We start from the raw sequence: 14,713 nt of genomic DNA on the forward strand, positions 1-14,713 counted from the left end.
AATCACGAAAAGGCTACTGTAAGAGTGCGCGTGTGTTAATTGATCAAGGTTCAGAAACATCCTTTGTTACTGAAGAGTGTAGTTAAATCACTTGGTCTTAAACGCACACCACTCAAGACTTTAGTGTCAAGCGTAGGTCAAGGAAACGAGCATGTATCTAAGAGCATCGTTAATTTTGAGATAGTCACTTCATAATTGTAACTTTTCCTTATCGATTAATGCATTTGTTTTAAATTCATTAACATCATTTCTTCCATCTCCAATACATTGCTGCAGGTGTAATCTAAACTTTAGATTAGACACTGTCACAACTCGTATCCGCAACACGACAATGCGTTATATTGCATCTCGCTCTATTCCTGTTTCGCAGAGTTTTCGCAGTTCGCAGGCGAGAGTGAAACAATGTTGGAGGACAGTATGACTTTCCCATACTCCTCGTGCCACTGATTTTCACTTCAAACTATTAATTTGTAAACGAAGGTCATGACGCAAGAATTGTAACTTGTAGCTGTAGGTGTTATCATTTATTTATTGTATGATGTAAGAGATATTTATTCTATATTTATTAAACAAATATGTTACAAAATTAAATACTTGTTGCATTTTTACTGTTTCTAACTTAAGTGGCGACGACGTAGCACTGCTGACTGGAATAAGGGTACCGTACTTACTTTATTCCATACAAAATGTAGGAGACACATAGGTTATTAAATTCCATACTGAGTATATTTATGGAATTTATATAAAAAAATATTCTTTATAATATGAGGAGCTGGCGAACCACAGATTTTTGTTCTGAGTGGCGAACAAAACCGGACAAATCCACTAGAGTGTGAAAGTAAGTATTTTTTTTTCGAATCGTCTTCTCTTGACCCATCTGCGTTCAAGCCCTGTTAATATTTTCAATCAAAATTCAATCAAGGTCGAACCGTAAATTTCGCTATGCTATTTACAGTACCTACTTGACATGATAAAAAGTATTTACTATAGGAGCTGCTGCCGAACAGAACCGGATTAGTCCGCGGGAAAAAATTTCCAGAGTGGCTAAAAAAACTAGTATCAACTCCTACTACTACGGTACTGAAGTAATCCGGTTTTTTTTAATCAATTTATTTCGGGGTTTTGTCGGTGTCCGACAATGCCACCCCCATAAAGCTTATAAACAAATCAACCACAACATAATATTATATACTATCTATACCTAAATATTACTTACAACGAAATCTAGATATATGTCTAGTAAGATACAGGCTTCCCTTGAATTAGGTGAGGCTAGAAAACTATTACAGACTCTCCTATAAGATCATCACCGAGGCTACTACGTCAGGATTCGCCCCGACCACACTCCTTTGTTGGAAATTCACTTTTTATGGCCTTTTTAACCGGTTTTATAAGAAAATGCCTCATTGTAATCATTCATATTTTTTTAACCTAGGTAATTACTATCTTAAGCTGAATAATAAAGCTCAAATATGGTAAATATTCCCGTATGGAAAATTATCTTGCTATTACGTTTGTATGAGAACTGCGATGGCACCCAGACTCTTAAAAGCTGAAAATGAAGCGTGTTGCGTTGTCATGGTAGACATGACTCGGAAGAGGTACCAAAATGGTACCTATGGTGATTATATCTTATCTTATATCTTTAAACGAGCAATTCTTGTATGTATATATATATATATATATATATATATATATATATATATATATATATATATATATATATATATATATATATATATATATATATATATATATATATATAATTGGAATCTCGGAATCGGCTCCAACGATTGTCAAGAAACTTAGTATATAGGGGGTTTCGGGGGCGATAAATCGATCTAGCTAGAATCATTTTTAGAAAATGTCATTTAATTCGTGTTTTATCGAATACCGAGCAAAGCTCGGTCAAACAGCTAGTCACAGATTAATATATAATGTCTGCAACGTACGAACGGCACGCGCCGATTTTTAATATTCGTAGCTCTCTTCCTTTTTTCATTGATTCGTAGTACTTATATGCAACAATGTGAAACCTCACACATTCATCTGCACCGAACGAACGCGCCGCATTTCGTGTACGCGTCGAACGCACTCCGTTCGATGCGTATGATAAGTACGTTTCAAATTCGCGCTAATCTTACGAACTATACGGGCGGCATATATATCATTTTCGCGTCGAACGCACTCCGTTCGATGCGTATGATAAGTACGTTTCAAATTCGGGTTAATCCGGGAGCTCCGCTAAAGACCTGCGGGAGGCACCCGCAGGTCTTTAGCTGGCAGCGCATTAACGCGGTAGCTAAGCTTGTTGATTGGTTTAGATGTTCATTAAAAGATATTTATATAGGTATTCGTTTATTTTACAGAAAAATCAGTAGCCATTTTTGACTGTAAGATTCTATAATATAAACTGCAAAACTTAAAATACATTAAAGAAAGCATATAAAATATAATATGAACTATCAACTACACACAATAAAAAATAGCCACCTACTTTTGTAGACCACATAAGAAGTAAGAACTTCAAAATCCCAGGTTAAATTCTAAACTATATAATTATACATAACATGCAATAATTTTTATTGGTGCTACCTTATAATGATAATATTATAATCTAAATCATTTCAATTACAGTTAAATATGTTTTTAATAGAATATTTAGTAGAAAATTAGCTTTTAAGAAGTTAATAAGACAGTTTCTGGTTGAAATGTCTTTCTTTATGCATTAGCATATTCCGTGCCTTTACGCATTAGCGTCGATGATCGATCAAACACGGAATTTGCAGGTTTCGAAAATAGATTTAAAAATCGAATTGGTTCGGATAATCGACGATCTACCGAAGTGTGGATAAGGTATTTATATCGTTACATGCATAAAAGATTTATTGTTGATTTGTTACCATCAATTTGGTGTTAATAATAAACAATTAAACTTTTAATTTGTTTACGTTTCTAGTTTCTACCATATATGTAATATGTAATTATGTATGCACAAAATACTGTTAAGAATATATTATTTTAGTTACGATTTAATTGTTATGTTTAATCGTTGCAGTTCAACAGTTCTGCGATGTAATTATAGTCAAAAGAAATATCAAATATATTTATTCTTAAAATATAAAGCAGCAGCACTATTACTCTGATAATAGTATTGCACAAGTTTCTATTTTTAACTGAATAATGCCTTCTCATGATATAGTGGTTCCCTGTTGGAAATCATTTATTTATCTACTCCAGACTTAGCTAAAATGTCTTATATTTAACATAAAAACAATTCAGAGTCTGCACGAAATTATTACAAAATAATAAAACTTTGGCCTGGAAATCCAATGTTGTTAATTAAATTTTTATCTTAATCTAGAGTTCACAAATAGTTCACACAGTGCCTACGAAATATTTTTGAAGACGAGAGAACTTAGCAAATTCTCTACTCCGCATCATCATACCGCACTCTGAAACAATAAACACATCACATTTTTTAATAAATCTATATGCTTACCATAAATCTATACTCGCATTAAAAAACTGAAGAGTTTGTTTGTTATTTTGTTTGAACGCGCTGATTTCAGGGACTACTGGATCAAATTGAAAGATATAATACAAAGATAATACAAAAATCGTATTGGATAGTCGAAAAGTTTATCGACTATCCAACACAATGGAAGGCTTTAGGCTAACATCGCGCCGTAACCATAATAGGAGCGAAGAATCAGACGTAAAGGTGGAAAAAAAGGGAACATAATTATTTGATCGCGCTAATCTTACGAACTATACGGGCGGCATATATATCATTTTCAGAAAATGTTTTTTTATTCGTGTTTTATCGATAATCGATAAACAGAAAAATATGACTCTTCCTGACATCTATTGGCGAATAATAATACTATTTTGTTAGCAACTAATTGTTTTAACGACCAGCAGATGGCGTTATTAAGTAACACGAAGTCAATGAGTGTTTGCTATACCGAGCAAAGCTCGGTCATCCAGGTACTCATAATTTATATAAGCACTATAAATGTGATTAAAAATAGAAAACTTTTTTATTTTAAATTGGAAAAACTAATTATAGGCAACATCGGATGGCAGAAAATGGCCATTTTGGAAAAGGAAATCACTTTGGCTATTTTTAAATATTATCTTTTTATCCTGATTCCTGGCTTTAGATCAATGTAACAAAATCGTTGAAAATCATTTACGAATATATGTTATTCTTTGGTTGCTATGCGTTCCTAAGACGCTTCAAAAACTTTTACCTAAAAATCTGCCATAGCTCTTTGAGGTTTTTCGAACCTTTAAAAATTCATATCTTTAAAAATATTAACTTTATCTTAAAAAATCATAGGACCTTTTTTATTGGTATTTCAATAAAGAATATAAAAAAAATTGTTCGGTTGAAAAATAACAATTCCTTGCAATTGTTTAAACAATGTTTGTTTAAACAATATGGCACCGGGTTGCGCCCTGGCAACATGCATTTATATCATCAGGAGGGCAATTTGAAGAGGATCGCATAAAAAAATTGAGGTGGAATAGTTTTCGGTACTCATGCGCCGACTCGTGCTAGTCTAAAGTGCTTCTGTTACACCTGACGTGTGATTAATTATTGGATATTTTATATATTCAGAATTTCGAATGCGTCCTCATTATTTTAATCCCTCGATCGTGATTCGTGGATCCATGGAAATCTATTGTTATTCTATTGTTTCTCGCTCACCGGTGAGCTTATGGGGCTTGATGGGTTAATTAAATTTTAAAAAATAGAGAACTAAAATGATCTAAAAATAAAGTTTCACGTAAATATCTGGCAGTACGACAAATATATGTATAACACGCTGATTAAACAGATTAAATGATAACATTTGCATTACAAGCACAATATTTTATTTCATTTTATTTCCCGTTCCGTGGCAACCCTGGCATATCAGCTCGGTACCTACAGAGTAGACAGAATGATAGAGTACCTATACCGACTTAGAACTGATGTTGAAATTTTTAAATTTGACGTATTATGACGAAAATCGTCGCTAGGGTTGTTAACTTGTTACCTACGAATTTAAAAATATGACATATTCGATGGACGTGTTCCTCTTTGGTCGTATTGTTGTTTGTGTTTTGGCATATGCGATTAAAATTGTCAGAATCCAATTTTGAAATCTTTATTTTAAATATTTAAAAATAAATTATATCAGCCAGCGCGAGGCACATTCCGTTCATAATCTTAGTGAAACCCGACGAATTTGACAGATATTGAAACCTGTCCGTTTCTTTGCAGTCGAACTACTGGTCGTTACGTCTATTGTGGTACCTACATCGGTGGCGGCATCGTGCGACATCAAAGGCGTTTCGTAAAGCCGGCGCCAGACATGGGCTTCAAAGTTTGAGCAAACTTTGCACAAATAGGAAAATGCCAGCAATTAATTTGCACAAATAGGCAAATGCCAGTGCCACACTTGGCGAATTTGCGTATTTGATCACATGTCTGGCGCCCGCCTTACTGTAGGGACCATCGAGGTAGTATAGACTGGAGAGAGCCTTATATCGGTGTATAAGCGTCAAAAGCGTGTAATGTTATGTCCTACTTACATGAACATAACAAAGGAGTCGGTCTGCTTATTTCATGTAATAAAAATGTTAATAAAGGTTTTCAGTGAACATTTAATGCTAGATATTGTTGAGTTTTGTGGTTCCGCTAAATAATAAACCATAAGAATGGCCAAAGAATGCCTCAAACACGTGGATTTAACATTAAATACGTAAGTTATGAACAACGTTTTTTGGGCTTTTCAATCGATATTTTTGTAAGCTAAAAAGATAATTTATAAGTTTATTAATCCCTTATTCGTGCTATATTATGCATTAGTGCTAAAAATGTCACATCAATTAACAATTTGGCTACAAAAATTGCATAGCTTTTTACGTGTGTTTACGGATTCCCATCACTTGAACTATAGTTAATCGATATCATGAACTGATTGACTTTCTTTCTATGAATAACTTTTTCTATGAGAACAATCATGCTGGGAAATCCAAAAAAAAAACCGTCATCATACCCATACAAATTGCCGATCTGGGCATCCGTATAGGTATGAAGACGGCATTTTTTTTTAGTTCCCAGCATTGTTCTCATATGAAAAGTTGTTCATTTTGACGGGCTCATTTGATGGTTTCAAGGATAATGGTGTTTACACTAACACACTGTATAGTCTAAACTCTAAGCGATAAGTTCAAAATGGCGAAATATAGAGATAAGGCTCTTAAAAATACGTACGATCCGGAATGACATCTAGAAAAATGTATTGGAAGCGTGTATAATGTACACAAAAAAATTGCAAACGTTTTAAACAAATTAAGTTACAAAAAAAAGGTATTACGTTTTTGTTAATAATTCCGAAACTATTAACATTTAAGAAATTAAAAAAAAAAGATTCTTAAAGAGGAGGAAATTTCCATAACAAAACTCTCGACTCCCGGAATTCTATCTCTATTATTTATAATTTTAATTTAACGCTGAAAGTAGACCTCCGCGCGGCATTTAAGTAATCCTACTATCCTACTAATAGTCTAAGCGATAAGTTGAGAATGGCGAAATATAGAGATAAGGGTCATAAAAATACGTGCGATAGCTCATTAGATTCGGGGAAACGTCTAGAAAAATGTATCGGAAGCGTGTATTAGCACACAAAAGATTGCAAAAGTTATGAGCAAATTAGGTTGCAAAAAAAAGGTATTATGTTTTTTGTTAAAAACTCCGAAACTATTAACATTTAAGAAATTTAAAAAAAAGATTTTTAAAGAAGAGGAAATTTCCATAAAAAAATCACAACTCCCGGAATTCTATCTCTATTATTTATAATTTTAATTTAATGTTGAAAGTAAGCCTCCGCGCGGCAATTTTAGGTAGCCCGCGTGGCTTCAAAACCGAGCACGTCACACTGATTATTTTTTTAAAGGTATTAAATATTAATTTAAAATTTTCAAAAACTTATGGTGTATTCCGAACACTTAAAAGAATTTGCTTCCGTTGGGAATTTAACTTCAAGTTAATTTTTCAACAAATTAGACAAATGCTAACTAACGAAATTTTTTCGAACTTCCGTCCTCATTGTACTTTAAAGAAAACGTTTAAATAATGTTGGTAAAATTTTTCACTTTGTGGAGCCCTTGATATGAACATACTTAACAAGATCACGCCATAAAATATGAAAAAAATTAATACTTTGTTTATAATCATTTTTTAACTTGAACAAAAAACTAGAAATCCACGTAATATTGTAAAAAAAAGTTGTTTCCTTTATTATCACGTAATTGATTTCATATCAATGAAGGGCATGTATTAACTAAAAAAAAAAAATTCCGCCATTTGCTAATAAAAAATTTATAAACCTTTTTTTTGCAACCTAATTTGCTTATAACTTTTGCAATTTTTGTGTGCTAATCTACGAATAATAATTATTATTTTTAACAAAAAATTAAAACCGACTTCCAAGGTAAAAACAATAATAAATAACATCGACATCAGCTGTAGAGTCGTTTGCGCTCAGTGAATCGCCAATGTCCCTAGTCCCTACCACGTTGAATACACCGTCCGATCACCGAAGTTAAGCAACATCGGGCGCGGTTAGTACTTGGATGGGTGACCGCCTGGGAATACCGCGTGATGTTGGCTTTTTTGCTGCTAAAACTTTTTTGTAGAATCACTAACATCTACTAATAATATTTTATACGATTTGTTGAAGAAAATACTGATAAAATTCTTTACTTTCAACAATTCATAATACTTGGGTAATTTTGGGCTTGATTAAAATGAATGTAGGTACATTACATTCGCCATCAAAACTAAGTAAGTACGGTATTGACACGGTTATTACAATTTAGCGAATTGCTTTTATGTGGAGATATGAGCTAGGGGTGGTTATTAACTTGTTACGTAGGGCCGTCACGATGCAATTACGAGCTAATAGTTAAAAAATATCATAATTATTAACTAAAATAAGAGCGTAAGGCACACATTTGACATTACTTTTTGAGAAGTAAGCTGCTTCGATAATACCAATTAAATAGTTATACACTTTCCTTGCACCTATTCCACTTTATTTTAAGATATTTATTACAACATTGTTAAATACACGACCGGTTTCGAAAAAATACACACTGATGATGAAATACACACCAAATGTGTGCCTTACGCTCTGGAGTTAAGGCTGAATTTGTTATGTTCAATTTTGGTGACATTGGTGACCCTGACGTGGTAATGATGATGATGATGATGAATGTAATTTGCATAGTAGTATATGCTTTCAGTTCTTAAAACAGCGCCTAAACCCCCAAACTTGTATTTATAAGGAATCCGGAGTTCTCTTAGTATCTTCGGAACCATAATATACCTCGGTGCAAAATCTTGCGTTTTGGTAGCATATGCTTAGGCTGCTTCTTATAAAACCAAAATCACCATATGTTTCCATATAAATTTCGAGGAGTTCCCTCGATTACTCATGGATCCCATCATCAGGTCACCACTTTTGTGAACATGGTACCAAATTGGAGTGAAACCTAATACAACAAAACAAAAATTTCGAAAATCGGTTCACAAACGGCAGAGTAATCGTTGAACATACACAAATAAAAAAAAATATATCCACAGCCGAACATATAACCTCCTTTTTGGAAGTCGGTATGTGCTAAATTATTACAGAATTGAAATTAAAAACTTACGTAAATTTTGTACTTATAACTCACAATTAATATAATATTTTAATAACAGTTAGCAGTTTTTTATTTTTGTTCGTTTCCAATATTAGGGGGATATTAGATTATCATATACATATATTGGATCCGAGATCATTGAGTCAATGATATTGGATAATGTAATATAGACATATGATTCATTTCATCCTTGATCATAGATTTTTGACATTTGCTGAGAGATTGGATCCAATACGGTCATAGAAATAGGTGCTGCCAGTTATTTAATATAAAAAAGTTTTTAATTTCTTGTTTGTTAATATATTTCAAATAATATAATGTAATTATTTTTCTAATTATATACTTGGATAATCTTGCTGAAATAACAAAAAACAAGCCATATTATTAAAAATGACGATGTCTTTTGACAAATCGAATTCTCTGAGATCTAGTAACCCTGACGTCAATACCTGTCAGCATTAGCGCTCTCCATTGGCTATTGAAACCACATATGACGTAAAATAGGATCAATAATATATGATAATGTAATATGCAGATATGATCAAATGATCATATATATTGGATCCTATATATGATCATAGAAATGATCCAATATAAATGATAATGTAATACCCCCCTTAAAGGAAATACTTATTTGTTTTTGTCGATAGAACGTAATTTATTACATTATGTTTTTTTGTTTTGTTGTAAAAAATCCGTAGCAAGAAATATGAGAATACCGATATCTATCTTATAACGCATTTAGTATAATATCAGCCAGACCCTAAAATTTCGTTTATGATTAAATTGTTACATCTTGCATAGCACTGTCACTGTGGCGACTTTGTAAAATTGTTGTAATTATATTATTTTTTGATTATTGCACTTTTAGGATAACATGTTGTTTTCACTTAAATACAAAATATTGTTTTCACTTGGAAGTTGGTTAATTTTTTTTGTTAAAAATAATGATCCCAGAGAAACAAATTTTAATAATAATGAAAAATGGCATGATTTGAAAAAGCCTTTGGACTACATATAATTTAGTTTATTCTTCATTTATAATGTAACTAGCCAAAAGCCGAGCTTTGTGAGGGCTCGCGTCGTCACATCTAGACTGACTGATGATAAATTTATATGTTATAGCACAAATCAATAGGCGTGATAGTTTTTCCGTAAAGTGTACAACAAAATGTAAAGGTAGTGGGATATACTAGGGCTCGCTTGGCTCGCCCGTAATTAAATATGATGTAATACAAGGATTACCTCTGACGTTGTCCCCTTCTCTTGCTCAGCCGGCGGCCAGATGTCGGGCTTTGCAGGGTGAAGCGGTTTGTGGTTCCCGGGGCCACTCGCAGGTTTCGTGAATCTAATTTGCGTGCAGCCTCCACCTGCCATTACAAATTGACATTTATTGTTTGAGCCCAATGAGAGTCCATTTATGGTCCAAAAAAACTAGCTCCACTAGAGAGCTGATTAAGATGTATTAGCAAAGACGAGAGTAGAACAATATTGAAGTCTTTTTATTTAGAAACAAAAAATCTCGCAGGATTACATTTGGCGGGCATATAGTCACGGAAAAAAGAAAACATAATATTATGTAGTTATTATTTTTATACTAGATGTTCCGCGCGGCTTCGCCCTTCGCGTAATTTAGGAATGTCACGGATACTGTACATTATTCCGCAAAAAAGAAACGGGAAATAATAAAACGAGCTAACAAAAAATTACTTTGCGACTGATGATGAACATACTCTTTTAATAACATGAGCGGTATTAATTTGACTAAGCGAAAAATAAACTAAACTAACAACTCATATTGATTTATAATAAAATCCAGAACGAGCTTACAAAATGTGAATTGCGATTAATCTATTTCAGATATTAAAATTCTATCCGAGCGACTGTATTACTAAGTGAGCGACTGGAAATACATAACGGGCAACTTCAATCCATACTAATATTATAAATGCGAAAGTATCTCTGTCTGTCTGTCTGTCTGTCTTGCTTTCACGCCAAAACTACTGAACCGATTGCAATGAAATTTTGTATACAGTTATTCTAGAGTCTGAGAAAGGACATAGGCTACATTTTGATGTGGGAAAATATCTTATTTCCATGAAAATTTCGATGAAAATGAATTCGCATTGCGCGTGGCCAGCGCTCATCCCGGGGGTCCTGGGTTCGAGTCCCGCAGGCGGAACAAAAAGTTTTCAATGTTCCTGGGTCTTGGATGTGTATTAAAATAAAATTTCAAAAATCTTAAACATATTTTATGTATAATATTATAAAAAATCCAGAAATATATCGATGGAATGAACATTTTAGTTCTAATTCAACAGATGGCGTTTTATTTTTTACTTTATTGTAACATAGAACTAATCATACTTATTAGTTAGTATGTTTTTGTTTATAGTTTTTAATACGTTAGAATATTATGTTTAATAATATTATCACTTGGTATAATAATAATCAATCTATCTTATCTTATAGAACTCCTACTGCATTTCTAATCCATACTATCCATACTAATATTATAAATGCGAAAGTATCTCTGTCTGTCTGTCTGTCTGTCTTGCTTTCACGCCAAAACTACTGAACCGATTGCAATGAAATTTTGTATACAGTTATTCTAGAGTCTGAGAAAGGACATAGGCTACATTTTGATGTGGGAAAATATCTTATTTCCATGAAAATATCGATGAAAATGAATTCGCATTGCGCGTGGCCAGCGCTCATCCCGGGGGTCCTGGGTTCGAGTCCCGCAGGCGGAACAAAAAGTTTTCAATGTTCCTGGGTCTTGGATGTGTATTAAAATAAAATTTCAAAAACTTAAACATATTTTATGTATAATACTAGCTGTTGCCCGCGACTTCGTCCGCGTGGACTTTAGTTTAAAGCGCGCGGTGTCAACAAAATTTGTGTCAAATTTAAAAACTTTTTAAAACCCTGGTAAGTGCTTCCGGTGTAGCGCGGCCCTTAATTAATCAAAATACCCAAAAACAGTTATGCAGTGTGCACATAATCTATACTAAAATTATAAATGCGAAAGTATCTCTGTCTGTCTGTCTGTCTGTCAGTCTCGCTTTCACGCCAAACGCCAAAACTTCCGAACCGATTGTAATGAAATTTTGTATACAGATAGTCTCAAGCCTGGCATGTTATTAAGGCTACGTTTTTACTGGAAAAAAGGGTTGTAAGGGGGTGAAAATGCGTAAATTTGTTCAAATTAAGTTAGTTCCAACAATTCATAATAGATGACGCCGTGCGTCTTCTACATCGCGCTGACGCTTGCTCAAAAGTCTTTCTATAAGACGTGGTATCATCTTTTTAAGTTTCGATTTTTTTCGATTGTTATATCTATTCCACGGTATTAAATAACTCAGTACTTTATCTGTGCAGTGACGTAACCTTAAATCTATCAATGATAAATAGTTTATGGGTAAAGTTGGGTAATTGGAGGGCTAAATAAGCTTTAAAATTTGGCATAAAATATAAAGTTTAATATAAAAAAATGAAATACTTATTGTGTGCACACTGCACAGCTGTATTGATTTAAGGGGTACCAGGGTTTTTTTATAAAAGCTTTTGACACCAATTTTGTTGACATCGCGCGCTATAAACTGAAGTCCACGCGGACGAAGTCGCGGGCAACAGCTAGTATTAAATATAGATTCCATTTTCCTAAGTGAGGTTATTTATTACGAGCTACTAAAAAGTTCATTTTGAGAAAACTTTTGTGAGCTGCTTTAGTAATGATAATTGGTTACTGATATTCTATTTGAGGTTTTATATTTTATATTTTTGTACGTGTTTTAATGAAAACTACATATTGTTAAATGCGTGCGAATTCGAATGGGGGCGGGGCGACGAATCGTTGCAGTCAAGTGAGTTGGGCTGCGGACCAATACGTCTTTTTTGGGTTAGGTTAGATGGCGTAGCGCAGCGAAGCTCCCGCCTTAGCCATCGTGGTTATTTTTTTGTAAACCATCCAGAAGTAGGAAATTCATCGTCGTTTTCATTCGTCGAATCATAATTGAAGCCAGTTGTTTCAATTATGATTCGACCAAGAACATAAACAGTGCACTTTCCTCTATTTCTTCGCTCCTACTAGGCTCAGCGTGATAAAATATAGCCTATAGCCTTCCTCGATAAATAGGCTATCTAACACTGAAAGAATTTTTCAAATCGGACCAGTAGTTCCTGAGATTAGCGCGTTCAAATAAGCCATTTCAAATAAATTCTGCCGTTTTTTTCACACTTTCCTCTATTTCTTCGCTATTTTTAGTTTTAGCGCGATAAAATATAGCCTATAGCCTTACTCGATAAATAGGCTATCTAACACTGTAAGAACTATTCAAATTGGACCAGTAGTTCCTGAGATTAGCGCGTTCAAAAAAGCCCTTTCAAATAATTTCATTATAAATAAGCCCTTTCAAATAATTTCATATATTACATTACACAGACAAATTAGTCCACAAAAATAATCGTGAGATAAGCTCTTTCAAATAATTTCCCCCGTTTTTTCCCACATTTTCCTCTATTTCTTCGCTCCTATTAGACTTAGCGTAATAAAATATAGCCTATAGCCTTCCTCGATAAATGCGCTATCTAACACTGAAAGATTTTTTTAAATTGGACCAGTAGTTCCCGAGATTAGCGCGTTCGAATAAGCCCTTCCAAATAACTTCCCCACGTCTTTTTCAAACTTTCCTCTATTTCTTCGCTCCTATTAGTATTAGCGTGATAAAATATAGCCTACAGCCTTCCTCAATAAATGGGCAATCTAACACTGATAGAATTTTTCAATTCTTTCAGTTCATTCGGCCTACCACTACCTTTCCTAAAACTATCATGTTTCCAGAACACTTTGTTGTAAGATTACAATAACATTACTTTGATTCGTACCATGAACTTTTTAAGGTGTATGAAAACAATCTTGTTTTATTCCTGCTAAGTGATGGGAAAGAACGAACGATATCAAATTATTTGTTTACATTTATCAATGGGTGGAAGCGCGATAGCAGCTACAAAGCGCTTTGTCTCTCTCACACGATTGTATAAACAAATGAATTGTCATGGGTGGAAGCGAGATAGCAGCTATAAAGCTTTTTGTCACCCTCACACGATTGTGTAAACAAATGAAGTGTCTAATTAGTCTAAACATATGTAGAAAAAACTTATTAGTGACTGTAGAGAATTTGAATGGTACTAAACCAAAATATTTCAATAAATTAAACCAATTCAGCGCTAAATTGTTAACAATAAGAATTAAGTAAATCAAATAGTGAAATTGTTGAAAAACCAATGCTGAAACCCAAATAAGACGTGAAGTGTTGGTGTGGTACGCAGAAAACAAAAAAGTTTTAAGTGGTGTGTGGGTTGCGCGACTCTGAAGACTGTTTAGATATTTTCTATTACAAGGTAAATAGAAGGTACGTTTAGTAAATATTTAATACATTGGTTATCTCAAAACAAACGCCGTTTTTTATGTACATGGTTAACTTTAAATACAAATAAAGTTAAGAATTTAGTTGTTAATACATAATATGCGTAATTTAAAGTCGTACCGTACTCAATTTTCAAATATAATTTTACTAAAAAACAGTAAAAAATGCAAAACAATCTTAAAAAAGTTGATATTTCACAGCGGATTTAAGATCGCTAGTTTGACGTTAAAGTAATCTTGCTCATCTGTCAAACAGTGTCAAAATGGAGCTCATGGTACGCTGAGAGCGAATGAATCGGGACATGACGTCACAAAACGTCTTGACGGAACAATCATAAAGTAATCTTACTTTTAAGAGGTGATGGTACGAAATCATAAAGTAAGATTAAAATAATACTGCTTTAAGAGGTTGTAGTAGGCCCCCTGTACTTCCTGAGATTAGCGCGTTCAAACAAACAAAGAAACTCTTCCCAATTATAATATTAGTATAGATATTTATAATATTAGTATATTATTTGACGCGCTAATCTCAGGAACTACTGGTCCGATTTGAAAAAATCTTTCAGTGTTAGATAGTTC

The 14,713-nt window shown here is 33.5% G+C and overlaps 1 protein-coding gene across 1 annotated transcript in view; it reads right to left on the bottom strand.

Moving 5' to 3' along the window:
• Positions 1–3,118: 3,118 nt before the first annotated feature.
• Positions 3,119–14,713, bottom strand: part of LOC121738633 (chromobox protein homolog 1-like) — a 34,677-nt gene continuing 23,082 nt past the window's right edge. Inside the window, exons 6-7 of the mRNA XM_042130826.1 lie at positions 9,952–10,076; positions 3,119–3,455 (exon numbers count right to left, since the gene is read on the bottom strand). Coding sequence (XP_041986760.1) covers positions 3,431–3,455; positions 9,952–10,076 — 150 coding nt within the window. The 3' untranslated portion in view covers positions 3,119–3,430. The remainder of the gene's footprint in view (positions 3,456–9,951; positions 10,077–14,713) is intronic.

This window comes from Aricia agestis, chromosome Z (genome assembly GCF_905147365.1).
Source record: "Aricia agestis chromosome Z, ilAriAges1.1, whole genome shotgun sequence".
NCBI classification, from domain to species: domain Eukaryota; kingdom Metazoa; phylum Arthropoda; class Insecta; order Lepidoptera; family Lycaenidae; genus Aricia; species Aricia agestis.